This window comes from Argopecten irradians, chromosome 12 (genome assembly GCF_041381155.1).
Source record: "Argopecten irradians isolate NY chromosome 12, Ai_NY, whole genome shotgun sequence".
Taxonomy (NCBI): Eukaryota; Metazoa; Mollusca; class Bivalvia; order Pectinida; family Pectinidae; genus Argopecten; species Argopecten irradians.
This window is the reverse complement of record NC_091145.1, coordinates 13,802,409-13,829,804: the sequence shown is the minus strand read 5'-3', so window position 1 is coordinate 13,829,804 and position 27,396 is coordinate 13,802,409. Positions and strand designations below refer to the sequence as shown.

General features: G+C 34.2%; 3 protein-coding genes across 7 annotated transcripts; 2 read left to right on the top strand and 1 right to left on the bottom strand.

The window, feature by feature from the left end:
- The first annotated feature begins 2,735 nt into the window (after positions 1-2,735).
- Positions 2,736-7,079, top strand: LOC138335916 (S-crystallin SL11-like). Of its 3 annotated transcripts, none has more exons than XM_069285102.1 (5): positions 2,736-2,966; positions 4,506-4,598; positions 4,839-4,954; positions 5,924-6,028; positions 6,698-7,079. In XM_069285102.1, the coding sequence occupies exons 1-5, from the start codon at positions 2,834-2,836 to the stop codon at positions 6,872-6,874; spliced, it is 624 nt and encodes a 207-aa protein (XP_069141203.1). In that variant the 5' UTR covers positions 2,736-2,833; the 3' UTR covers positions 6,875-7,079. The 3 variants fall into 3 exon arrangements, with proteins under 3 accessions (XP_069141203.1, XP_069141204.1, XP_069141205.1); XM_069285103.1 differs by having other exon boundaries at positions 6,736-6,875; XM_069285104.1 differs by having other exon boundaries at positions 6,705-6,842.
- LOC138335915 (S-crystallin SL11-like) lies at positions 6,996-15,000 on the bottom strand. Of its 3 annotated transcripts, none has more exons than XM_069285100.1 (7): positions 14,022-15,000; positions 13,500-13,593; positions 10,879-11,020; positions 10,048-10,140; positions 8,582-8,697; positions 7,925-8,035; positions 6,996-7,438 (listed from the first exon to the last, which is right to left on the bottom strand). In XM_069285100.1, the coding sequence occupies exons 2-7, from the start codon at positions 13,581-13,583 to the stop codon at positions 7,259-7,261; spliced, it is 726 nt and encodes a 241-aa protein (XP_069141201.1). In that variant the 5' UTR covers positions 13,584-13,593; positions 14,022-15,000; the 3' UTR covers positions 6,996-7,258. The 3 variants fall into 3 exon arrangements, with proteins under 3 accessions (XP_069141201.1, XP_069141202.1, XP_069141200.1); XM_069285101.1 differs by having other exon boundaries at positions 14,334-15,000; XM_069285099.1 differs by lacking the exon at positions 14,022-15,000 and adding an exon at positions 13,876-13,901.
- A 152-nt stretch (positions 15,001-15,152) lies between these two features.
- On the top strand, positions 15,153-26,618 carry LOC138336670 (uncharacterized). Its single transcript, XM_069286200.1, has 10 exons — positions 15,153-15,339; positions 16,166-16,258; positions 16,669-16,784; positions 17,153-17,263; positions 17,560-17,721; positions 20,273-20,507; positions 23,943-24,035; positions 25,548-25,663; positions 25,907-26,017; positions 26,431-26,618. The coding sequence occupies exons 1-10, from the start codon at positions 15,207-15,209 to the stop codon at positions 26,593-26,595; spliced, it is 1,335 nt and encodes a 444-aa protein (XP_069142301.1). The 5' UTR covers positions 15,153-15,206; the 3' UTR covers positions 26,596-26,618.
- The last annotated feature ends 778 nt before the right edge of the window (positions 26,619-27,396 follow it).

The window sequence follows — 27,396 nt, the reverse complement described above, 5'->3', positions numbered from 1 at the left end:
ATTAACTTTGAGATGTCAAGCATAATTCAAGAAGTGTTTGGTTCTCTCAGAAATCTGTTTGAAATGGTTCCGGCAACACCTGTTGATTTGGTAGCAGGCATATCAGAGAGAGAAGAGAGAGATATATACTGTCGTGAAGACTATTGTCATACTTCCTTCATTTAGTTGTACTAATGAAAATAAAACTCTATGCAAGGGCAATAGAAGTTTATGTATCTATAGGATAGTTTGTTAATTTGTTTGAGTTTTACGACCCATCGACAACTAAGGTCATTTAGGGCCAAACTACTAGTCAGGCATTAATATTAGGATATAAACAATGATTGCATCTAAAAAGTCAGGATAAGAAAAAGGCAAGTAAGAACTAAAAAATAGATTGTAAATGTTGATTTTATATAAAAAAAATAGAATGGGATAAAATAAAATGGTGCTGAAAAGATGAAATGTTGATTTGATACGATGATAAGATGATTAAACGTTCATATTTTGTTTAAAATAGCGATCTCTTTGAAATAATTGAAAATATGATTATGTCTCACGACATGGAACAAAGTGTACATGTGGCAGACATCGTAATACTGATCTCGTTTGTGTTTAAAAATCAATACAGTGCATTAAAATATGCTCCACAGTGAGAAATGAATCACATGCATGACATGTAGGAGGATCCTCCACTCTCAATAGATAGAAATGTGTAAAATAAGTGTCCAGTTCGGAGCTAAGAAAGAACAACTTTTTCTCTGCGGTCTGTCCGACTAGACAGTTTAGGATTAAGTGTAGGTTTTTTATTTGAAAAAGTTTATGATCTGTTTCGATAGACCACCATTGTTTGATGGCTGACTGAAATGAAGTCGGTGTGTGGTAGTTTCAAATCTGTTTGTGCAAGGTGAAGGGCAGTTTTGCTGCTTTATCATCCTTTTTCATTTCCCTTTATATCCACATGACTGGGAATCCAGGGATAAATAATTTCAGTTTAAGAAGATATCGAAATGTTCGGATTAAAAAAATTTGGATTAATATGTTTCAAGGGTTTCTTGATTTCAAAGCCTGGGGAGCCGAAAGAGAGTCAGAACAGGTGATTGCCATTTCAATGTGGTGTTCTTCAATATGGTCAAGAGCCAGACAGATAACACGTGTTTCAACAGAGAAAATGAAGGCAACATCCGGGAGTGGTGACCCTTCTGTAGATTTGGCAAAACATTTGGTTATGCTGTTAATTTTTAAGCCGAAAAGTGTTACCGACTGGATAACACCCTAAGGGACACCCATCTCCTGTTTTTTTGTTTTGTTTTAAAAGATAGTTAATTCCTTTTAACTAGTTGGCAAAAATAAAAGAACAAATACAATCAGAAATAAATTATTCAAACTCTGTTATTTTTGCATGACGTCACCGTCGTTGGTCATATTGCCCACGGTCGGCTTTAGTCTTCATAATTAGAGTCTAGTAGCTATGTTATGGGCTAGAACAAGCGAGGAGGTGAAGTGTTTTGAAATGCTGTATTTCTTGTTTGGGATTCTTTTTCTCCCATATACAAAAGAAAAGGAAGAGATAATAGCCTAAAAGAAGCATTTTCACCGCGACATGAACATGGTTCCGTTGCCTGAGCGTCAATATTGATGACGTCATCATCAATGCACCCCACTGTCACACCGCATGAAGTCATGACGTCACGTAATTGTCTTCAGGTTCAAAAGGTTAGTGCGCGCAATCTGTCACACCCTAGGGGTTGACAGAGAAATCTTCCACGGTTAAAACAAGGGCAAATCAGTGAATGATGGGAGAAACTCTTATCGGTCAAAATCGTGTTAATAAGCCGCAGCCAAATCTTTAAAAAAAACACGTGTAGTTGAGAGGTAAACAAAATGCCAGCCATTGCTATAGTGGAATCATGTACAACATACACGACATGTTGTCAAAAATTCAAATTGCACAAAAATCGCTGGTACCGCATCACTTTCGCGATATCCACGTTGCATATACATGTAGCCCACTATAGGTGTACACATAGCTGGCATTTTGTTTACCACTCAACAACACTTGGTTTTTTATTAAAAAATAAAACCGAAAACGATAGTGATTCGCTGCCGTTTACTCAAATAAATGTGTAGTCGGCGGCCATTGCAAATGTGTGAAATAGAAGGGTCTCGGAAGTATTTCATTGTGTAGAGTTGTTTAATTTCATAAATGGGATGTAACATGGGAGAAGTGGAGTACATAAGATCCCAATAAAAAGATACACTTGTATTTGTACAATTTCCCGGCATTGCATGGATGATGTATTAGAAAATGCCGCTGAAGTAGCGTAGGCCAAACTGTCCTACGATTTCATATAAGAGTTACCGCGAGCTGACTATATATTTTGGTAAAAAAATAGAAAACCTAATAATATAGGCAGGTTTAACCGACTAGTATCCTGTTAACATGCTAAGGATTTTAATTGAGCGGATTTTCTTACATTCAAAACCTGTTATCAAACAAATAATACTTCTTTGTTACAGGAAACTATAAATCTATATTTATAGTCGTCCAATTATGTTTATGATAAATTATCTTCGTATTTATAATAAGCTCACATTCATACAACGCACAACAGAATGCTCCGGATTATATATCCTATTCTATTGAATATATAAATTAAACATTTTTAGAAGTTTCTGTGTGAACTCACCCGTGGAGACAGACCCCGTAGAACTCGTTATAGACAATTACATCTCGTGTTTACCCTCGGTGTCATTTACAATACACCCCCATATCGCTATCGACACAGAAACAGGACGTACCACGACAGGCTAGGTAAAAAACTGTAGAATCTTCGCCGGAATTACAGAAAACATGTCAAAATACAGTTTAACTTACTTTGATATCCAAGGAAGAGCAGAACCGATCAGGATAGCTCTAGCTTATGCAGGAAATGACTTTGAAGATAAGAGGATTTCATTTGAAGAATGGGGTAAAATGAAAGCAGGTAAAACAGACTATGTTTTATGAAACATCTTTCAGCAAAAATAAGTAGGTCATAGAAAATTTCAAATGATTTTCCATGAACCATAAAAAATATATGCAATTTATAAGTATATACAGTACTGTATCATATAAAATGTCTGAGAGTTACAAGTTGAAACCAAAGGGAAATAAAGTTGGGCGTGGCATGACAATGAGTCATAGGTCATTGACTTGTTCGCTAAATGAATTATCCTTTTTCATATGTAAGGTCATATTATTTTCATTCTGACGAATGAAGAAGAGCTTTATACTGTGGAACTTGGTTGATACGAACTCGGATAATTCGATAACTCGGCTTAATACGAAATACTTTACCGGTCCCGACCGAATTCCCTCTTTATCTTTGTTTAAAGAACTCGGATAACTCGAAGAAATAGGATAATACGAAGTAAATTTTCGGTCCTAATGACAAACATCATACATGACATGTTCTTATTACTCGAAATGAGATTTTTTGGACAACGAGTTCGCCGGAAATGCCGATTTTCTTTTTCATAAATCTGCTGTAGAGCAGCATTTTAAAATATATATCTCGGTTTTATTGTTATAATTTTGCAACTACCATCGGCGATTTTGACATCTCTCTTGCTCACATCATTTTACGACATGGAACTAGTCTAGATATACCAAGTAAAGATATCGTCAGTAGACATGAGAACTCGCTTAATTCGAACACTCAGATAACTCGAAGTTTTATCTCGGTCCCCTCGAGTTCGTATGTTAACCGAGTTCCGCTGTATATGTTATTCATCACCATAAATCACTAACTTTTGTTTAGAGAATTGTAATACTTAAAATGCATAGGTTTAATTTCACAAGTACACATAGGAGCTCTAAATGAATTTTGGCAATACTGTTTAAAATCATAATATTAACGTCTACAGTGCTGTGAAATAAGTACATATGAACAGACGTTCAATTGTAGTCGACAATTTCATTTCATACTCTTACAGTGTTACATGTATCAGCACATATGTCTGTCAATATGACTGATTTTCGTACATGTAGCTTAATCTACCAAACCTAATGGTTTTCAATATATTTACTGAAAAAAATATGTCAAAAAAAGCTCAGTTATGGCACATATAGCATTAAGACGTGGTCGATATTCACTGGATTTATAAATACGGATACGTCTGTTACAAGCTAAATGATGCCGGTAATTATTTAGTGCATGCAAATCTTATTAGAGCTTTATTTGGAACAACCTAAACGTGCCTTTTAATAGTGAGTTTTCTAAACTACAGTTACTTTTGTTCATTCGATATTGTCTTTGATTACGTAAATGAAATTTAAAATATTTTCCTCTCTACTGTAATACAAGAAATAAGAGAAAATCAGCTTTCCATATACATACAGCATATTATACCGTCTTTCAATCATGAATTGTCTCCAACTCAGACATCTAAACGTAATTTTCTTTGAAAAATAAATTTCGTAATCGGCATCTGTGTTCGTGTTATTCAATGACCTTCCGTTGATAATTATAAATAATTTTCAGATACACCGCAGGGATCCTTACCGGTTTGCTCCATAGACGGTGAAGTGTTTTGGCAAAGCACTGCGATATTGCGAAATATAGCGAGAGAATTCGGTAAGATATTTAATATTGTAGTTGGCGCTCATCTCTGAGGACTCCTTTCCTTTGTCCAGTTTTACCATTGACATACATCATCTTTTTTTACTATGCGTCAAAATATCAAATCACTCAACTAATTAAAAACAAAAAAATTACTAATCTATTCACTTTCTTTTCGTTTTTTCCCTTTTCCTAATTGGAAACTTCCCACTAAATGCCTGCTGAATGCTTGTTTTTTTTTCTATTTATTTTCAGACCTGTATGGAAAAACCAACAAGGAAATGACGACGGTGGACATTGTCATATCTAATTTTGAAGAGTTTTTCGACAAATCAGCTCAAGTATTTATGCAACATGATCCAGAAAAGAAGGTAATTTCAAAAATAATTTTTTTACCATCATGTTTGTTTTCGAAATGTTAAATCATTAAAAATATTCCACCGCTGACAATGTTTTGTTTTATCTAAAACAGGAGCAGACCATTTAGTATTTTCCTTCAGTTAGAAAAATACTAACGTTACACCATTACCATCATTGAAAACTTTTAATTTTACTTAAGTTAAAAATTAAAAAAAAAAAAAATTATTGCATGCCGAAAAAATTCCGTGGCACTTAATCCTATATGGCATGAAGTACTGATTGCGTATGCACCGAAGAAAACCAAATTATTTCATATGATATTTTGTGTTAATTAGACATATATATACACGATTAAACACCAAATATTGTTCAAATGATGAATATCATTTGTGCTCTATCGGCGGTGGAGTATCTTTAACATGTTTCCTTTTCATTTAGACAGTTGATTATTTTCTTTTGATTTATAATATGGTCCAGGGTCTTTCCTGACAGATATTGAGTTCAAGTATGCTATTGATTGATCTCTATCCGTTTGATATACATTTTCCTTTTTTTGTGGATATCGATTCGTTATAAAGTTAGGGATTGTAGTTGTAAGATCCCCTGTCATACTGCAACAGGCCTTCCGCCTCTGGGTCGGGAGTTAAAATCCCCTTTGGGGCAGTTACCAGGTACTGACCGTTATGTGGAAGCTTTTCTCATGTTGCTCCACCTTTCCTTAACTCCTACATAGTCCTTAAATGATCTACGTGATAACAGGAGGTTTAACCAAAAACACCTTCACTAAGTTGGAGTTGCGTTTTGTTTTCCTATTGTCTTACATTATATGTTGTTCTCCTAGCAATTTTCAACTTTGGAAAGCAATATTTTGTGTTTGAATATTGGTCATTTTTGCATTTTCTGCTTACCTTGATATGTATTTTTTATTTAATGTATACTTCTTTGAAAATTGCCTATGGCTTTGGAATGCTTCCTTACAGGAAGAACTTTCAAAGGAATTCGGAGAGAAAGTTGTTCAACCGGTGAAGTTATTCAATAAACTATTAACCGAAAACAAAAACGGTGGTTGGCTGGTGGGACCTCAGGTAAGGATTATTGACATGCGAATCGTCAAAAATGTTTATCTATCTAAATATGATATAAAAAATCTATAAAAATATCAAAGTTAAATTCTTTACAAAGTTTGCCGGTTTATCTTCAAGATAGGGATTGAGTATTTATAGGAATAAATTGTCGAAAATCGATCAATTCTTAAAGCTAGTGAATTAAACATTAGAATTAAAAGCATAAATGGCTGGTGAAATCGTCTCGTTGAAAACACTTCTTGTTAAACAGCGTGATGGATAAACAAGTGGCCCCATCCCAGAAATAAATTGAAAACAGATATTGTAATGTTTATTTTAGCCTTTGCTACATCGACCTAGAATAATGGTTTTACTTGTGATTCTTTACTAGGGATCGTCAAAGTTTGTCAGTCTTTGTCAAAGTTTAGAAAAATATCCTTTTTCTTTGTCAATAGTCGTCAATGTTTGTCAGTCTTCATCACTATTCGTTAATATTGACCAGTATTCATCATAATTCGTCAATATTCATCAGTTTTCATCATTATTCGACAAAATTCGTCAGCCGTCACAAGACATCGTCAATAATCGACAGTCTCCGTCAGTATTCGGCAGTGTTCGTCAATATTCGTAAAAATGTGTAAATTTTCAACCTACTTAGTGATAAAACAATATTTTTCTTCTAACTTCCAACTGACAGTGGCCGATATCGTCTGTTTCTGCATGTTTAGGGACCTAAAGGATATGTTTGGGGAGGAGGTAGCAAAAGCGTATCTGGACGATAAAACATTAGTGGCTCACATCGCAAAAATTGAAGCTGAACCTGCCATTAAAAAGTGGGTTGAAAAACGACCAAAAGCAATATTTTAGTTCACAAAATGAATTCGAAGTAATTCATTGATGTAATATCCCGCACAAATATTTTAGTTGACATTTATTGATAGAATTATATTCAAAATAGGAGTTGAACGGCGAAATACTGTTAAACAACTTTGTAACATGCTAAACACACTTTATTTGTAAATACTATGTTACAAATGTTTCTTTACAAGACAATTAAAAGAGTTTTAACAAGTGTATGTTTCTTTGTTTCTTCTCTTCAAGCGTACAGTTGCAGTAACAAATATGCCTTTGCTTAACTTAAACAGCAGGTTGAATAAGTATGTTTTGCATAATCAATCTTAACACATTAGAGAGTTACATGCTATCTTCTTCTTAGTAGAATTTTGCCTCGTGCTACAAAAGGATAGATAGTTATCTGTTCGTTTTGGGACGCTTCGCAATCCAGTCAGCAATTTGTTTTTGTGCTTTAACTCTATCGAAATGAGTTTTTAATTTTTCGTCTGCCAGAAACATTTCGGCGAATCCGGCACCATACTGCCCGCCAATCAAGTCGTCAAACAGCATACAATAAGCTAGGTCTGCTACGGTTATCTACAACAGATGGAAAATTACACGTTGAAATGACTAAGAAATAGCTCAATGTTGCATATAATAAGCATTTTCAAAACAACACGAAAGCAATGTTTATTAAGACCTGCTATTAGTCTATTTCACACCTTGAATAGAAGTCAAAGTCACAAACATGTGTATGTGTTATGTACGCATTTCCCCAACCGACAGTATTACCCGACCCAATAAGTGCTCCAGTCAGTATAAGCACCCCCCCACACACATTTTTAGGTTTCGATTTCACTTACATTGACTCAAATGCATACTGAAACTATGAAAACTATAAACACTGTGAAGATTTCTCTATTTGATTTCATTTACATGTATATACTGATTAATTTTTTACTTTATAAATTAAATTTGTGAAATGGTAGCCCAAAATTGGTCATATTAAGCGTAACTTCAGTTTACATATTTTTAACAGCATTGGGCGCTTATTGGGTCGAATACGGAACTGATGAACCCTACCTTAGAACCCACTATCCATCCGTTTCCGTCATTGTTCTGTCGCAGAATCTTCCCAAGAATAGAAAGATATCGTGGCATACTTGTATCATTTAACCTTTTTGCCGCCTCTTCCTGGAATTGAAGTTGGATTTTTACAGCTACATTAAAATACGAAATTACTGTATTGGAATAGAATAATATAGCTATATTTTGTATGAAATTCTTTAAAAGACATCATCCATCAGACTTTGGAATATGAAATACAATGCATAAAGGAGCTGAGGTACTGTGGTAAAAGTAATAATTCGGCAATTATAGTGATTTACCAATTTGGAATTAAAAAAATGTAAATTCGTCTAGTTTCAAGGAGACATATATGTTACAAAGTTATAACTTTATGATAAGGCCAATAAAATGATATTTCTGTTTAGGGTTACCCGACCGACCCTATTTTTTTTACATTCGACCCTAATTTTTCCCCCCACTTTTCTACGAAAAAAATCAAAAGTCGGGATTTCGATCTCAGACTCCGGTTCCGGCCATTATTTTAGAGTAAAAAACACTAAAAAAACAACAACAAAACAAAATCCTCCCGACCTACCGGCCCTATTTTTGTTTGGCAATGTAACCCTAAACAGACCTTTTTTTGTCTAATGTCCAAATATGAACAGTACTTACTTTCCTCGCTGCGTCCTGTTCGTAATACATTTGGACAAAATCGCTGTAGATGTCAACGACAGTATCCAAGACTGTATCTACAGTAGCCGACTGGAGATTGTTTTCTCCATACAAGTCTACAAAACATTACATTGTAATTGTAATTTGGCCGATAGAGTACACATAATGTTCAATACCTACATTATGTATTACCATATAGTATCATCTAAACTGTCTTCGACTCATGTTTAAAGGCCTTCTACCTTTCCGGAGCAAAATTTATAGGTTTCTTAAAAACATTAATAACAAAAGAAAATATATATCGATGGCTTAAGATGAGGTTACAACACCAAACATATGCAAGATTTCCTGTCTAGTGTACGATAACAGTGGAGATTCATTTCGCTGTTTTGCCGTCTGGCGCAGTGATAGTCAACTACCGCGCGGCATTTAGGACGACAGCGGGAAACATAAAACGACCCGCGTTATGAAAATTAACATTTTATTTATTCTAATTAAACAGTTCTGAAGTGATGATAAGTGTGCTAGTAAACGTATAGTTGATAACTTCTGCGACTCTACAAAATTATTGATTTCGTTTTACATTCCTATTTTAAAAATTAAAAGCCGTTTCGGAAAGGTAGTGGCTCTTTAAATATCACTTTTCCTATTGTATAGAGAACAATGTTTAACATTTCGCGGGTGTAAAAGTTCGCAATTTACAGTTGAAACTCATTCGCCGGGGATTATTTTCGCGAACTACCATGTAACCTTAAAAAAGAAAAAGATTGGATGTAATAAATTTTCCTATTTTGGAAGGGAATTTGCGAATTAAGCGAAATCTACACACCCGTGAATATAAGCAACTATACAGTATCGTTAGATTACTAGGAAATGATGGTAAGATTTCTACAAAGACACAAATGTAAGCTGAGACCACGGCGCACTTAACGTCGTGTGAAGTACGTAGCATTGAAAAATTTTGGTTAGATTTTAGCGAAATTTTCACTAGAATGTTCTAAATTATATTCACAAACATACTAGAATGAACAAACATATTATAGCATACAAAACATGGCACAAGTGTATTTGAAAGACCCGAGGAAGGGGTTACCCACCTATTATTACCTTAGTGAGTAGGCTGTGACTACCTTTAATTATTCGGAGCCGTGCTGTAGGATGCATTGTTACTCTCAGTAGGATAACACGCCCTATTCTCCTTTCCCCAATTTACTTAAAAGTACACTGTTATTGGTGAAAAAACTGTTCTAATTCATTGTGGAACTCTTAATTGAAATATCCGTTAATTCCATTATATCGCTCTGACATTGCAGTTTCGTTTTTGAGGTAATCAAGTAGGAGAAGATTTTAAAAATAGAATTATGTGTATAGACGTAGGTGACAAGGTCGTCCTTGAGCTTAACATGTATATATCAGGTGTACTGATATCAAGGACGAGCACGATAGACAAGGGAGATAATCCTTACCGTACTCTCGTGCTAAATAGCGTACAATCGTCATACTTTGGCATAGGACCTGTCCGTCAAACTCCAGAATAGGAAGTTGGTTCTGAGGCAAATCTGTAAATAAAATTCAAAGGATTTACACGTGCAAATGTATAAATATCCGTGAAGGACATTATGATAAATATTTTCATTCTGGTCATAATTGTAACGTAATGCATTATACTGAGTAAACACTGTCTGTTAGTTAAGGTTTAAAGTAGTGATATTTTGTTTGCCGGTATATCACTTCTAAGGTGTAGTTGAACATAACTTCGGTAATATAAAGTATCTATGCATCCGTCCTAACCTTAGGTAGCACTGTTGACCCGTTTATTATTGAGTTGTTTGTAAATTTTGGCAAAATATGCAAGAAATTGTACATTTCAGTTTTGCAAGTCCAAAGGGTTCAGTACATATTTCTGTCACCAAATTACCATGACATCATGTTTACTGGTGTTTATAGCATATAATAGGAGCGATGGTTTTGAGCGGATTGGACCGTCTACAAAGGCATACACAGTGAGTCGTTTTTGACCTTGTTAGGAAAATGGCGGGTGTAAAAAACTTAATATGACCTCTCTAGATTTTGACATAGCGAAAAATATTGAAAATAACGGATGTAGTGATGCCTTAAAATCATGATCTATAACATAGAACGAAATCGACCCAGCAGTGTAATGTTATTTAAGTTCTTTTGTATAGAGGCTGGAATTCAGAAAAAGTGAAAAAAAAAATCCGATATATAGCACTGCTGCGGGAACGTATTGCAAAATTTAGAAACATAAGTCAAATATCGGTGTAACTTCAACGTACCATTTCGTATCTTTACAAATTCATCATAACCCACTCGTTTGTCTTCAAACTCCTGTCCAGCAAGACTCAGTGTCAATCTTATAAGTTCAGCTCTTCCCCTGAGCCCAAAGTATGTCAGCTTATACTTGGACGGCATGTTTCTCTGTTACATCAAAAACTGTTTCTGGGATTCATTCACTTGACATGTTTATATACAGATGAATGATCAGCTAACATCGTTCCCGCGCCTAATTTGGGAGATCTATTTTCATTGGTTGTTTGGCTATGAGTTTTAGCTTATAAAACCTATTATTGAATGATTTCGAATAAATTAGTGTCGGTCTGGAATGCTTCTTCTCCTACAGATGACAAAAATAGTTGGACGACGTCATTACTGTGTAATTCGCGGTTCAGTGATCATATAATGGCGTGTAGCAGTAAATGACAGCTCAGTGAGTTTTCTGTAAAACCCCCATTTTGTATTCTATACTCAACTTATTTTGAACCTTAATTGTTTACCTCTACAATAAAGAAAGGTTTATTTCCATGATATTTTGTTAAAATCCGTTGTTATTAATAGATTGCATCCACTAGTGAAGGGTTTATCAATGAAACACGGATATCACTAGTACTACATTCAGCTGACGTAGTATACTGGCTACGCCACACACGTGTGTATAAATTGTACACACCATCCAGACGTGCCCATGTCAGTACATGTTCTGTTTACATGTGTAGAAAAAGGGTGACATTCTGGAACGACGAACCGGTACGACAGCGATCGTTCTACTTACGGCCCGTTCTCTTTACTCACCTCTATCTACCGGGGTGCATGTACCAGTAGGTTGAAAATACAACTTACTAGTCACACTAGTCCATAAATATGAACTAAAATATAGTATGTACGCAAGAAAAGAATAAAAAAAAGGAATATTCATTTTTTTTAATATTCATTTTTTTTATTATAATCCCTTAAACGACGAGTAACATAAATGCTGAATTATTCAATAATTAATCGGTTTTCGAGAATTTTTCAAAGGAATCTATTTAATATTTTTCGTCTAATCACTTATTTTTAACCATGGTTGATATCATTAGTTGGTAAATTTATAAATATAATTGTTTACACATGTATGTATCATTATTGTCGACCAACATATAGGGATGCCTTCAAACAAACCTATCAAATCATTTAAAGCACTGTAGTCTTGTATTTTTGTTTAAGATTCAGTGCTTATTTATCTCCCTGTGTTTTCACATCGAAGCGGGTAGAGTATTGATGGGAAAGTCGTATTTCTGGGATACTTTCAAGATGAAATTTCCTACAGTCCACTTTCGATAATTTGATCAACTTATATATATATATATATAATGCATGATGATGCAATTTGTGTTCGAGACACACTAATCTACTGTTTAATACAGTTTAATTTTAAAGTTTAATTTTTGTGTTTAATTAATTATTGCGCTTAACGTTGGTGCATAATACAATTATATCCCTGAGAAAGGTGTCATTTTTACAGTCTAGTTATTGTATATCGTGGTGACTGATTTAAGTGTGATAAGCATCATTGATATCACTCACGGATAAGTCAAACATATGTTTCATCACAAACTGCCATGGAAATATGTTCTAGTATATTCTATCGGGCGGACGTAGGAAGTCCAAGGTGAAATTCTGTAACGGCCGCAAAAATTCCAGCGATCTCATAATGAGTCAGGGCGTATAGCGATTGCATAGATATACTTTAATTTAGTCTCTTCTTCAAGACTCGTCTGAAATATCCTATGTGAAGAAAAATTGTGGAATATGGAGAAATAAGCTGTAATATTTGTTTTCTTCTTAAAGACGTACTTTCTCAAAAACCAAACAAACAATTAAAAAAAATCAAAAAAAATCAAAACAAACAAAAAACAAACAAACAAACAAAAAAATAAATGCAAACATTTGTGTTAAACGGGACATCGCTAAACCTATTTGAACTTTTCAAATTCTAACAATTCCTTTATTACAAACAACTGAATTAATTTTCCACACGTTAACTGATTTATCCTATAAGGTTACATCCCGCCTGAAAGGAAATTATGGTTAAAAAATAACAATTTACCTGCGATTATACGTATGTTCATTCAAATTATCCCATGTTTGTGAATTGCAACCTCCCCTCATCCTCCTCCTCCCCAATCTTTTCAAGTCCCTTAAAATATCGCGAAATCCAAGGGCTACTGTCCAAATAACCATGGACATTTTCTCAAATGCATCGTCAATGAGACAGTTTGCCTGGAGTGTGAAGGTTGTATTCGTATTTATATGTCAAATCCTTTATTAATATAACGATTCTAATTATTTAAGTTCAACGTTTATAACGTTGTATCTTATGACCGAATATTTTTATGGTCACAATATTTTACGACTTTAACTTTATTCAAAGTATTTAAATTTCCACGATCTGGCGTAAGAGTCATATGATTTAACACTTAATTTTCGTTTATTAGATTATATTCAACTCGAAAATATCCCGTCTTACCGCGAAAAATCCTCAAGAAAATTGCCAGCTCCTCGGGCAACATTACATTACACTGTGTGACGTCTTGACGTCATACCCTATCATAAAGTAGTAAATATTGATGTTCAAACAAACCTGGATGGACCTTTTACAGATGGGAAACTGTTCAGACTGGATGTCAGGTTTGGGCGAGCTTTGCAGTAACAGGTAAACCTCCATCTTGTCCTGGCTGAAATAAATATTAGCAAAACAAGTAATACGCCATATTATATTAATATGCCTTTCCAGCAATGATTGCCCTTGGGAATGGAGAATCTTTTAAAAATAATTCATATTTCATTATAACAAAGGAAAACAGACACTACTTAAATGTGGTATTTTAAAATTAAGCAGTATTCAATATATACAAATTCCAGTTAATGAGTTCAATTACAATTAACTTCACACATTTCACCATACAGGCGTCCATCATTTTCAAATTTATATTGCACGGATTAAACAATAATACGACCTAAATTGCATCTTGATGCGATAATAATTTTTTTCGAATGTCACTTCACTATCCCTAGTCAACTGTTGATAAGGATTATGAGGTTTGAAGATTTATATGCCCGATAAAACAGAGAGAGAGGTGGAATAAAAGTAATATATCCTTACCGCTTAAATGTAACGTTGACATCAAGGGAAACAACTGTTGTTAACAACCTCCCAGGTGTGGGTGTCAAGGATGTTTATACTATCATTTTTGTTAAAGACTTAAGCAATATGTAAACGAAGAACAAAAATCCTCGAACAAAATTTTGATCCGGAAATCGATATGTATATTGATGATATTGTTAACATCTTTCCAATAATTGACTGTTTTCATAATAAAAGACCCTTTTCATATAGACTACTACATATACAAATTGTATTTAAACATGTACATCACATCATGTTTGAGACCTACGATCCAATTTCTAAACGTACCATTTTTACATGTATGGTATTTTTATGTCAGTTTTAAGATAATTTCCTCATCTTTGAAACCAGGTGTTATCGATCGTGTCACACTCCGGCATAATCGATGGCAGATAATTAAATCCGGATAGACAGCATCCGCATTTCATATCAATATGAAATTTATGATGGACTTTCCGGATTTTGTTTGCAGTAATAATGATGTCTGGATCCGTGTTTGACGTCACAGTTTCGAAGAACGTACACCCGATGACCTTACCTCCTTGGGCCAGTGCAGGGCAACGTGTTTATATTACACGGATAAAGCCAGAAACTGAAAATAATGTTCTCAAAATACAAAAGTGCAGGATGATATGTCTGTCACCCTCATATACGAGACAGCATAATATCATTTTACATATGAATAATTTGTATATGACAAGCTACAGGTCACATTCTAATGAAACTACCAAGTCGCTAACAGACGACCAAACTTCGTCAACTAACTTAAATCATCCCTTTTACTGTTTCAAATAGTAATACCAAGATAGTCAATTCAATTCCAATACCATCATATCCAGCTTTCACAGAAATAAACGAGGTTCGAAGTACCTAAGATAAAATATTTTCCAGCTTGTCCGTCTATACTGTCCCGTATCGTTAATGTATCCGGTTAGAGAGTAAATAAATAAAACTAGTGTATAATCCTTAATGCATGTGACGAAACACTCGCTCACTCCCACAGCCAATAGATGCTCCTTCTCGGAATTACACGTGTTTTTTTGCATGTCACATCCGCCATTTGAGGTCAAGGGTCACCAGCATGTATATAAGAGGCGACGTGATCGTTCGTTTTATCATTGTCCAGTACTTCAACGTTTGGTGAAATCAACAGCAATAACAATGCCGTCCTACAAACTCCATTATTTCCCCATCCGAGCCAGGGGCGAACTCATAAGGCTGCTTTTTGCAGCTGCTGGGAAGACCTTCACAGACCAACATATCACTTTTGCTGACTGGCCATCGAAAAAACCAGGTATGTACGAAAAGATTAAAATTTTGATATTAAATCACAATTAAATTCCTATATTAAATGTTCAACATATCGCAAATTTTGAATAAAAAATAACGTCACTCATCGTTGTAGACTAATTATAGACATAAATTTAATTTCATTTAAAAAACATCATGTGTGTTCCCGGACATCAATTAAGCAGTAACACTTAGATATTTAATGCTTATTTCCTTCCTGTGTACTGTTCAAGTGAGTACGTGAACACTACTTAATTATTGAGAAAAGTTTGACATGCATGTTTGTGCATATTATGCGAGTTATGCACAGGTTTAATGATAGGGGTTTGACGGAAATTTACTCGTATTTCATGTTAATATAGATGGATACATCTATATGGATGCACTACAATATTAGAGGATGCATTTATCATAATACTGCATTAGTAGAAAGTTTTATCTAGGAGTATTTTAGACCTGAACTTTTATATGTAGCATATAAGTAGCATATTTTATCATGGTTTGTGACTGTCCATTATCATTTAATTCATTTATAACAAAAACAATTGTTAACAAAGCATGATAAAGTAGATGCAGAGAGGCAAAGGATATATAAATCCCAAATGTTCAATTTAAGCTTTGTTCAGTCATGATCCGTTTGGACAAAAGCCAAAAAAATAACCACTGCAGCACGATAGCGGCAGGACTATGCAAATTATGTAACATGCGTTACGTAACAGGTCAATAACCCGATAGGTTTGTTATCTACCTCTGTAAATAGTGATAACGATCGACTTCCCATTAATCAATTATGTTGCTATGTACATAATGAATATGCACTTTGTCGACAGAAATGCCAACTGGGCAGCTTCCGGTCTTGGAGATTGACGGGGAAAAGTTGTCACAGAGTCTCACAATTGCGCGGTACCTCTCGCGAGAGTTCGGTAAGGGATAATTAAGTAATCTCAAGGCAAATTGTATATCACTACATTGATTCATGCGAAATTAGAAATATGTAAAGACCATAATATTACTGTAAAACAACTACTAATCGTGGCTATTCGTTTCAAATAATTTTTCCAGAGATTAAGTTTCGGAGATTCTTAATTGAATGGAAATATCATTGAAATCAATTATACAAGAATTGAAGAAAATAATTATTCGCGTTGATAAACTTTTGCGAATTTCTCTTGATCGCAAAATTCGCAAAAGTAAAAGGCACGCGAAAGAATGTTGATTTACACAACATACTAGCCACAATGTAGTGCCCTTGAGAGCATTCATCGACTTCTCGAGTTTTTCTCTTCTCCATCATTTTTTACGATGTGTTTTATTTATTTTCTGCACTCTACAGGTTTAGCTGGTGATAATAGCCTTGACCAGGCTAGAGCAGATCAAGTAACCGACACCATCAGTGATCTACTCGGCGAGTTCTTCAAGTATGCTTTTGAGAAAGACGCCGCCAAAAAGGTCAGTTTGTTTTGCTACTTAAACGTTTAATATATTTCTGAATTATAAAACCTCTTTTATAATATGCAACATTTGAAAACACCGTACATCATCATAATAGCATCTCCACAGAAAACAATCATTACATTGTTTTTGTGGAAATTTCTTATGTATATCATGGTAATGGAATAAGATTTGGGTGGAGTCACAACATTTCAAATCAGCAAACGGACATACACACAAACCTGACGTCATAGTTCGCCTTACCTTGTTGTAATCAGAATATGAACAAATCTCTTCAAATAAGATAAATCTGGATACACCTATCTCTTTTCATGGCGTGATTTTTTTTAAATCTGAAACCATAAATGTTATTTTCTGTTTTGCAGGAGGAGATTAAAACAAAGCTTTTTGACAGTGTCCTACCGACATTTGCGACCAATGTAACTAAATTCTTGGACATGAACAAGACTAAGAGCGGTTATTTTGTCGGTAAAAAGGTAAGTTGTAATATTCCCAAACGCAATCTCTATGAACATTTAGTGAATTGACTGATTAGCATACGATATTAATGCGTATACAAAATTACAATTAACATTTAAAATATTGTGTATTGCATTTCTAAAAAATACAGGGGCGTGGTAGGTATATTTTTTTACAACTTGCTTTCGTGCGCTTCCAAGCCACACCAGTGTTTGCAGAATTTCACCATACGTTAGAATATGTGCTATTATGTTATGTCTAAGTTATACCGGCACAGTTACCGTAAGCTAATTACGTTTTGTTGTGTTTATAGTTGACAGTTGCTGATCTAGCGGTATACGAAGGTTTTGAAGATTTCTTGCTTGTGGATCCCAAGTCACTTGATAAGCATCCCAAGCTCGTTGCTCACAGGAAATTGGTACTAACCAACCCCAAGGTGAAAGCATACTTGGATAAAAGACCGAAAACGGACGTCTAAAGCAGCAATGACTTACATAAATGATGTTCGAATTTTTGGTTGAAGTTACAAATTCATGAACAAATTTGAAAGTGTAAACCCTTGACCCGAGTGGCATTGACAGTTGCAGTGGCATAGCTTTGGCGTGGGATCATGATATAACTCTTCTTATCGTTAATTATTGCACAAGTCTTGGCGAACTGCGGTGTTGTTATTGCTTGCTAGTTTTATTTGGCAGATGTAAGCCTGACATTGAAACATCGTCGGGTGATGGAACATGAGATCCAACAAGTATTCTATATGTTTTAATCAGTATTGTGGCATTTACACATATATAATTTTGGTGTATATTTTTATGTATATGCTGTTTTCATGTTAATTTGTTTTAATAAATTGTTTCCTAATAATTTACCTAATATGTATCTCTTTTGTTGACAAATTTATGGATTGACAAGATCAAATACAACTTTTTTTCTGGAAACGTTCACAAGTAGGGGATCGATATAAGGCAATGCGTGATGGTGCAGTTATAGAATGTTGGTTGGACAATATTATCAACGAAATGGTGGCAGCTCCATCAGTATGCTTCTTTTAGGAGTTTATAAAAAAACCGGAAATGCAAAAAGACAAACAACCACGGATAACATGTGTGATCCGCATTACGACTAATAGGATATGGTGATATTACGAGGAAATAAATCTTTTTACTGGATTTGTTGAGCGTAAGAAAAATCTATATGATGATCCAAATTCAATTTCAGACCTCAAATAGAATTGATACATATTACTTCAAAATGCATATTTATGTTTTATTGCATATCACACTTATTCTGAAAGACAAAGGTCATTTTGGGTGACCGAAATTGCATGTACCGTCTATGAAATACACAAGATAGTGTATCCTATCACCGAACAACAACTTAAAAACGTCTCTTCTCCATAATTATTAAACCTATTTCCCTTTTATACATGTGTTATTTAAATCAACTTGAGTGGGGGGGGGGGTGAAATATAGAAGAAATAGCTACAGATAACTGGAAGTGGAAGGGTGCTTTATCATTGATCTGGCCATTGCATATTTAGGGTTTACATGGCTTTTTTTTGGTTATTTAGTCTCATTGATTTTGGAGCAACTTTGAATCCATATGGTATTGTATATCTTTCTTTTTTCCATGTGTAGCTATTTCTTCTGTATTTCACAAAAACAGTTTTTTAAAATTCTTTATTTTCGTCTCTTCTCCATATAAACATATGTATATATCCATTTTCTATTTGTACCGTCTGCATATTACATCAAAACACAAGATGTTTCTTATCAGTCAGCGAATAACTTTTTTTAATTTTTAATTTTCGTCTCTTCTCTACATAAAATATCCCTGTTTACATGTGTACTATCTGCACACTACAGCAAAAACGCAAGAAGTCTCTTATCGTCGAACAAGTCTTTTTTTATTTCCTTTTTTCTCCATATAAAAATATATCGCTTATCTACGTTATCGACCACAACAGGTTTTGTCTTGTTTTTCACCGTTTATATACCTCTGAGTGAGTTATCTCGAATCTACACACTTTATATGGGGTCGTGATAAGCAATGCAGAGACTTAAATCATTTACAACGTCGTGGGATGAATATTCTGATAGGCGCCTCCTATCATGTCTCAACCACCTTTACGAATATTTACTATAACGGTCAGATATTTATATAAGAAATTTACAGCTTATCACATGTACAAACTATTTACTATAATCATAATATAAAATTCGAAACAAAAATACTCTTGAAGCAATGCCTTTTGTCTGCTGTCCACCTCAGTTCAAATTTCTGGTTGCACCGTCTTGAACAGAACTACAAAATTATGATGTTCAAGTGTAGATGTGGAGTTCAGGACAACTGTTGTGCTAACAACATACATGTATCTCATATCGGCGGATAACCCACCGACAATTTGAAATTATCAGTAAAGAGTAATGGCCGGGTAAATAAATGCATAAATAAGGAGATTAGTGTAAATATAACGAGTCTAAGGAACATCACCAGCGGAAGGACTGTTACGTATATGGGAGGCACTGTCTCGATACGGAGTGTGTATACTATTGACAAACTATCACCAAACGACGGCAACAGTCTTGATATGGACTTTAATAGTCGATTTTTAAATTAAAAAAACAGCACACTATTTAACTACTACGATTGATAGTACATATACTAATAAACTAGAGAAACTGGATGAATAGGAAAATTAAGAGATGTATTATTAAAATCTATAAATTTCACTGCTAAAATCGTTAACTAACTTTACCGTTTAATTGCTTAAAAAATGTATGATAAAGATGAAAAAATCCATAAATAAATGTGAGGCAAATACATCAAACTGGGAAATGCCATGTCATTTTTACATGTTTAAGAGTTGTAAATCAATTTAATAGATATTACATACACTCCTGTCCGCGACATGGCATTATCACTGATGTCACTATATAGCTGTCTTGTGACATTGCCCAATGGAGATGTGTCCCAACATCATACGTCACGTGTTTTAACGCGCATGCCTATAAATACTTATTTGAATAGGATTATCACAGGGTCATTTAAATTCGTGTACCATAAGATTAAACTCACCAGTTGACCGCCATCCAGCACAGAGACTTACGGCCATCCACTCCCACAAGATGCCTTCCTACAAACTTATCTACTTCACTGTCCGAGGGAGGGGCGAACTGATCCGTCTCGCTTTCGCTGCTTCTGGACAATCATATGATGAAGAAAAAGTCACATTTGAAACATGGCCTGCTCTGAAACCAAGTAAGATACATGTACGAGTCTGTTACAGGTTACTGTTATATCATTAATTGGCTGCTTTGTGCATAATTATTATCTCAAACTATATATTGTTATCTTGCAAACTTTTGTTCTCATATCAATAAAATCGAAAATCAATAATAATAAAATGCATTTTGCACGTGCATGTATACATGCATTAGTTTATACATATATATATATATAAGTACGTAACTTTTCAAAACGATTTTGATTTAAGATATGAATGCGCTGGTGAAGTATATTTTGCACTTCCAAAATGTATTATCTGCACTGAGCGTTTTTGATAGAAACAAAGCGGTATGTCAACTCTTTAGCTTAATATGATCCCTATAACTTATTTCAAAAGTGAAAATGACTTTAGCATTAGCTTAATTATCGTAATATACTATATCAAATTTAGTTAACATAACTTATGTTGCATTCCTATGTTATATCGTATTATATTGACATATTATTGGGCCTAGAACAGGCACTGATAAAGACTGGGTCAGCTCTTGGGTTGGTGTTTGTTTAACGAATACCTCAAGGGCTCAGTATAGCATTCCACGTACATTAGGGATATGTGAAAGTTGTGTATTAGAGTTAGTTTACGAAGAGTGACCACACAAGCCGTCATGAGAAAAATAATCTTGCAATGCAGACTGAGTCATATCGCCACTGCGTGCTTACGCATTGATAAGTGTATTATATTGTGCAGATTCAGAAGGTAACTTTGCATTATGGTTTTGATGCTAACTTTTAAACAGTGAATTACATAACTTATCTGAATTTTATATTATTATAGTTCAGATGTATCCATTGAAACCATTAATTATCATACATATTCCGAATTTGAATATTACAGAACTAGAGTTGTCTGCACCTGCGGGTAGGTATTGGTTGTGACGTCGTGTGTTTGCGAGCGTAACGTCATACTTTTCTGAGAAAACGACGGGAATTGCGATCACAAAATAATGACGTAACAATCGATACCTACCCGCAAGGGAGCTAACTCTATAATATGCAAAGACGGAATACTTCACATTCAGTATTTAAACTTTTGCCGACAAACGCATCCGTTGGCAGTACAATATGTCTTCGAGATTGTGTTTTGCCCATACAAGCTAATGTATCAACTATCACAAGAAGACACGTTTACATAGCATATCATAGCAATGCGAACCTGTCCCAAATTGACAGCGTGTGAAAAAAACTAAAAGCGAACCCAGCCAACTAAAATTGCAATTTAGTTCATTTTTATGGAATTTGGGAAACTGAATAACAATATTTAGTTTTAAATATATCTGAAAAAGACGCCACTGTGACATAATTACAATAAAACTTTTTGGTCGTGCATCACCATAACAAATGCTACAAATCACAACACATTTTCAGCAACATGTATCAATTTGTCTGACTGTGCTACAAAATAGAGTTTGTTTTTCTAAATCTGAGAGTGATGACAGGAATCAGATAGTGTGACCTGACATTGTTTAATACATATGTCATCATTGCTGATTTTATATCTATAATAACTAAACAATCTGTGTGTTTATAGTGCATACATTATTATTTTTTTAAACAATATTTTATAGAATATTTATATAGAATCTATAGATAAAACACAAAAATAGAGTGTCAATAGGGTTACAGCTTCATGATATACGAGTCATTTAATATTTTTGTAAATGATTCCATTTTTTTCATTTTTGGATGTAAAATCCACCTTTATCGCAGGAATCAATTATCTATATAACTTGGCATTCAACGCTTACCGACCTGCTATTGCAAATACATAGTAAATATCCCGTTATGAGCTGGACGCTTTACATCACTGATAATGTTCATTGTCAATGAAATTAAAAATATTACTTTACGTATCGTCATGTGTTGCAACATTACACTTCAGTATACATTAGTCAAGGCTGGACGCTTTACATCACTGATAATGTTCATTGTCAATGAAATTAAAAATATTACTTTACGTATCGTCATGTGTTGCAACATTACACTTCAGTATACATTAGTCAAGACAATATTGCCGTGACCTTGTATAATCGGATAATACTTTATCAGCGAGGTCATTTATGTACCTTTACCCAAACACTCCGTTATCATATAGGGAATCCATTGACGGTACAACCCGTCTCCAGTCGAGGCCTCAACTAAGATATTCCATAGGGAAGTACTAGTTCCAAACTATTGATAGATGTAGCTTAAAATTCCATAGCAGTATATTTTATATGATACAATCCAAATGTCTTTGTATCATAAATGTTTTACTTACATTGACATAAATTCTTTACGACCGTATGATCATAGAATACGAAAGCTACCCCATGATTGACGAAATATTGGCAAACTGAACGAAGCTGACGTAATTCAATAGTACTAATAATTATATCAAAGATTTTGTGTTCTTAACTGATGTTTATAAATAAAAAAAAATCGTAACAAAATATTTTTCTAACTTGCACGAGATTATTTTTGCACAAATGATCAAAGTTATCAGAAATCAAAATTATATTTATGTCTTTATGTTTATGAACTTGTTCCTTACCCTAACAAAATGAACATGGCTACCTGTGAAAGCAGAGTTTCTAGGGAAATAATCTCTAAAGCGTTCCTGGCAACGGCATGTTTCACATGGGCCAAAACCTATGGTCTGAATCTTACATACTGAGACCCAAACATTCATAGGAGATCGACGATTACAGTAGCTGTTGTCATACCTGAGTCACATAGATACTCCATTCTGTAAATAACATAATCCTTTTGTATGGTTACCTAAGGGGTGCTGTCACTTATCATGTTGACATGGGTGTTATCATTTCTAACGGGAGGTTATGTCGACAAGGTGGTGTCTCTTTTTAATTCTGTTTAGATCTATCGACCCATCACAGCTTGTCTAACAGTTTGGTAATGGACTTATCTTTGTAATCAAAGTTATTAAGCATATAATCGCTTTGATTTTTAATGCCTGTGATTTTATATATATTTTGCTTACTTAAATAATGGACTGATATATCAAAGAATTTGAAAACAAAAAATAAAATTAAAACAAAAATGGAAAGTGCTTACTTAGGGTACTGCTTTCCTCCTCGTATACTAATCGATGAAGCCAAGGACTGGAACATAATATATTCGAGATGGCCGACTTAAACCTAAATTCTTAACTCATGAGAGAAGATACACACGGTATTGGGCCAACTAATATAATGACCCTATGGTTTTGTTTTGTTCAAGAATTCACCACAAAAAAAACCCATATAAATCAAGACACTTTCGCTGGAAGGCTCTTGGTTGCACAATGATCTATTCTTTCTATTGCCTTTCAATACTTGCTAAATATACTTTGTGCTTATGGCCTATAAAGATTTCACTATATTTTTCATATGTACAAAATTATTTGACAGATCCGCTCTTTTTTTCACACAGAGATGCCCACAAAACAACTGCCTGTACTGGAGGTGGACGGGAAACAGCTGACACAGAGTCTTGCCATAGCCCGCTACTTAGGCAGGGAGTTTGGTAAGAAAAAAATACTAGCAATCTTGATTTACATGTTCTTACCAGAAGTAACCTCGTAGGATTCGGCAATCATATGAACAATGGCTGTCTCTAAAATATATTTTCTAACGAATGTGTCAATCGAAGAGAGATGATATGAAAAGCTTACCTTACTCAACCTTCTTTATCATGAACATTGATAAAACATATAGTAATTTACATTTTTCAAATAACTTCAGCAAACTGTGAATATCGTGGAAAACACCGTTAACCGTTTTAATCTCAAATGTTGGCAAGAATAAATTTACCTCTGTCCACAAGACATACACAATTTGATTATGTAGTCACTATCAGCATAATTGTAACACCAGGCCAATTTCGAAGAGGTTTGCATATTTAAAAATCACGTCAAACGTTTGCTGTTGCGACGTCAAACGATGACGCCACGCTATTGCGTGTATCTACTCTACTCGGTTTCTTTAACCGTCATAGATGTATTCCATTTTCCGTTTGGTAACTAGGCAGAAACAACTCAAATTTCGCCAAATGGAATAAAAACTGTTTTTTTCTCTCATACCTACACGTGTAAAACTGGCTGGTCTCACACATACTCGTGAAATACTGGCTGGTCTAGAGCAATACATACAAAATTTCTATTTTCTCGGTATAATTTTAACATTTTTGTTTTCAGAAACTAGGCAGGTTTTACTTTAAAAGAAACAATGGGATTCACGCTGAAAATGTTACGCAATTTGCATGTATCGATAATTGACTTGCAGTCACTACATATCCCGTGGAGCGCGTTAGCGCTCCTCGGAAGATATGTAGATAGCTTTTGCTATTCATAGTCGCTATGAAAATTAGAAAAAAAAACATTTAATCCATATATTATCATTAGAATAATTCGGGTTTTTTTTTCGTATTTTTTTTTTTTTGAAATGTTATTATATTACATTTATTTGTATATTTAGAACTATATACGACGAGAAAAGAGATTATTGGAACAGCTGGATGACAAAGACGTACCACAACGTCGCGTTTTCAAGCTTGCGTCTTCCGGTCGACCTTTTTTTTTGCAAATGACAAAAAAGAAATATAGTTAACATAAGATTTGATTGACTTATTACAGTAAACCTTAGTTGATTCTACATCAAGAAACAACACATTAAAGATTTTACATTAAAATATTGTGGGGACTATTTTTTGTTTGCACGAGAATTGTTGTATTCATAGAGTATTCATAGTTCTTTCATAAGAAGATGTTTGTTTCCATCATTTGGTTGATTCATATAGTGACGAAATACTCAAAATGTAAATATACGTAGATATGAAGAATATGGACTTTCTTCCCGAGGTTCACAAAAAGTAAAACTCATGGCAAGCCTCAGTTTTACGTCATTTTGTTACCCTCTCCTTCATATCCACTTATAAAAGAGTCAAATAATCCAGTCGCCGTATTTATATACTGTATTGGATCTTTAAGTAACAATTGTTTTGTTTCAATAGAGCTGTATGTTATCTTATCTGTCCCAGGTTTGGCCGGTGAGGGAAACATGGATCAGTTTTTGGTCGACCAGGTCATCGATACCGGTGCTGACGCCTTGACAGCCTACGTCAAGTGGTACTTTGAGAAGGAAGAGACCAAGAAGGTACGCCACGCCGAACCCCTGATAGTGATAGTGACCTTTCAATAATGTAGATATTTTCCATTTTTGACCTCAATTTAATGTAAATTTCATTTGTCGATGAAACAATTATCTCCCCTTCCAGAGTGCACCTATAAGTGAATATTTCATCATTTATACATAAAGCCAACAAAACAATTTAATCGCAATAAAAACCTTATATTCGTTATCATAAATTAGCTTATGAAATACATTTGTGTTCATTAGGCAGAATTAAAGAAGGAATTAGTGGATACTACAATTCCCAAATTTGCCGAAATCTTAACTAACTACTTGGAAAACAGTGGAGGCAAAAACGGATTCTTTGTTGGATCTAAAGTAAGTAAATGCGCACTAACATTTCTTCGAGGCGCGGAGTAAAATCACTATGTCACTAGATTGCGATTTGCGTTACAGTGATAAATTAAGCTAACATTTAATAAATAATATGTAAATTTATTGTAAAGATATTCGTTTGGAAGCTGAAAACAAATTAGTTGGTTTTATATATAAGGAGAGCTTAATTTTGGTTCATCATTAGTTCTTTTCACAATGCCTTAATTTTTATTATTAATTTTGATACCTCTTTAGTTTTTCACCATGTCTTAATTTCTACCATTAATTCATTACTACCTTTGCTTGGTTTTTAATCCATTTAAAGATAATGCCTCAACCTTTGGTTTAATGATTTTGTCTTATTCAACCTTTCAGCTCTCATTGGTTTAATGATTTTGTCTTATTCAACCTTTCAGCTCTCATTAGCAGACCTTGCCTGCCACGAGACATTTACAGATTTCCTACAGTTGAACCCAGATTGTTTGAAGGATTACCCCAAACTTGCAGCCAATCGCCAAAAGGTTGAAGAAAACGCAAATGTAAAGCAGTACCTTTCGTCGCGTCCCGAGAGCGTGATCTAAAAATAGCATCAATAGAACTTTTGTTGGCAGCCAAAAATTAAATGTTTATATTATTTAAAGTTTAAATAATAAAAAATAATAAGTATGTGTATTGTGTTGTTTTCTTAATTAGTCTATGTTTTCTTAATTAGTCTATGACAGTTTAAGGAGATTTTTTCTTTGGAAAAAAAAGCAAGACGGTACGGTTTTTATTTTGAAGAAGTGTTAACGTCATACCAGTGAAGCTAATTACGTATTTATAACATTGTAACATTAGCTATGGTAACGTATTCATTGTTATTGGAGTTGTTATAGGACAACGATTAAAATAAATACAAATTTTAGTAGAATTTTGTACATAATTTTACTCGTGTTTTATATATTAATCATTAAATTTTGTGTGATTAATGATTTTTTTTTGAAGTTCCAAACCACTTAAAATACATTCCATACTATACCAGTTTTGTATGATTTTAGTTTTGCATGCGATTACATTTTTCATATTTCGCCTTTCAATTCATAAAAATGCAGTTTGGCGATTGAACGTCGCAAGTACAAATCAAATAAATGTTTTCACCCCAATATGACTGTAAATCACTATATTTTCACTTATACAATGTTTCCCACCTTCGTTTTTAAAGGACTAAACGACTAGCAATCGTGTATGTATATCTATGGGTGTATTTATACCATCGACCATTTACGTACTATTTGAATTTGTGTCCGAGCTCTCGAGAAATACGCTGAAATGTATATCTCGCGAAAATGAAATGGTTTGCAGCATATGTATGTGTTTTACGATTAACACTCCCTCTCTTTACA

What these genes read in the sequence shown, in the direction of transcription:
- LOC138335916 (XM_069285102.1), top strand. Translation starts at nt 2,834, where the DNA reads ATGTCAAAATACAGTTTAACTTACTTTGATATCCAAGGAAGAGCAGAA. An exon ending in ATGGGGTAAAATGAAAGCAG is followed by an intron (nt 2,967 to 4,505) that starts GTAAAACAGACT and finishes AATAATTTTCAG; the next exon opens with ATACACCGCAGGGATCCTTA. An exon ending in AAATATAGCGAGAGAATTCG is followed by an intron (nt 4,599 to 4,838) that starts GTAAGATATTTA and finishes ATTTATTTTCAG; the next exon opens with ACCTGTATGGAAAAACCAAC.
- LOC138335915 (XM_069285099.1), bottom strand. An exon ending in ATTTGTAAAGATACGAAATG is followed by an intron (nt 10,141 to 10,878) that starts GTACGTTGAAGT and finishes TTTTATTTACAG; the next exon opens with ATTTGCCTCAGAACCAACTT. An exon ending in AACAGGACGCAGCGAGGAAA is followed by an intron (nt 8,036 to 8,581) that starts GTAAGTACTGTT and finishes CTTCAATTCCAG; the next exon opens with GAAGAGGCGGCAAAAAGGTT.
- LOC138336670 (XM_069286200.1), top strand. Translation starts at nt 15,207, where the DNA reads ATGCCGTCCTACAAACTCCATTATTTCCCCATCCGAGCCAGGGGCGAA. An exon ending in GTACCTCTCGCGAGAGTTCG is followed by an intron (nt 16,259 to 16,668) that starts GTAAGGGATAAT and finishes TGCACTCTACAG; the next exon opens with GTTTAGCTGGTGATAATAGC. An exon ending in AAAGACCGAAAACGGACGTC is followed by an intron (nt 17,722 to 20,272) that starts TAAAGCAGCAAT and finishes ATACTTATTTGA; the next exon opens with ATAGGATTATCACAGGGTCA.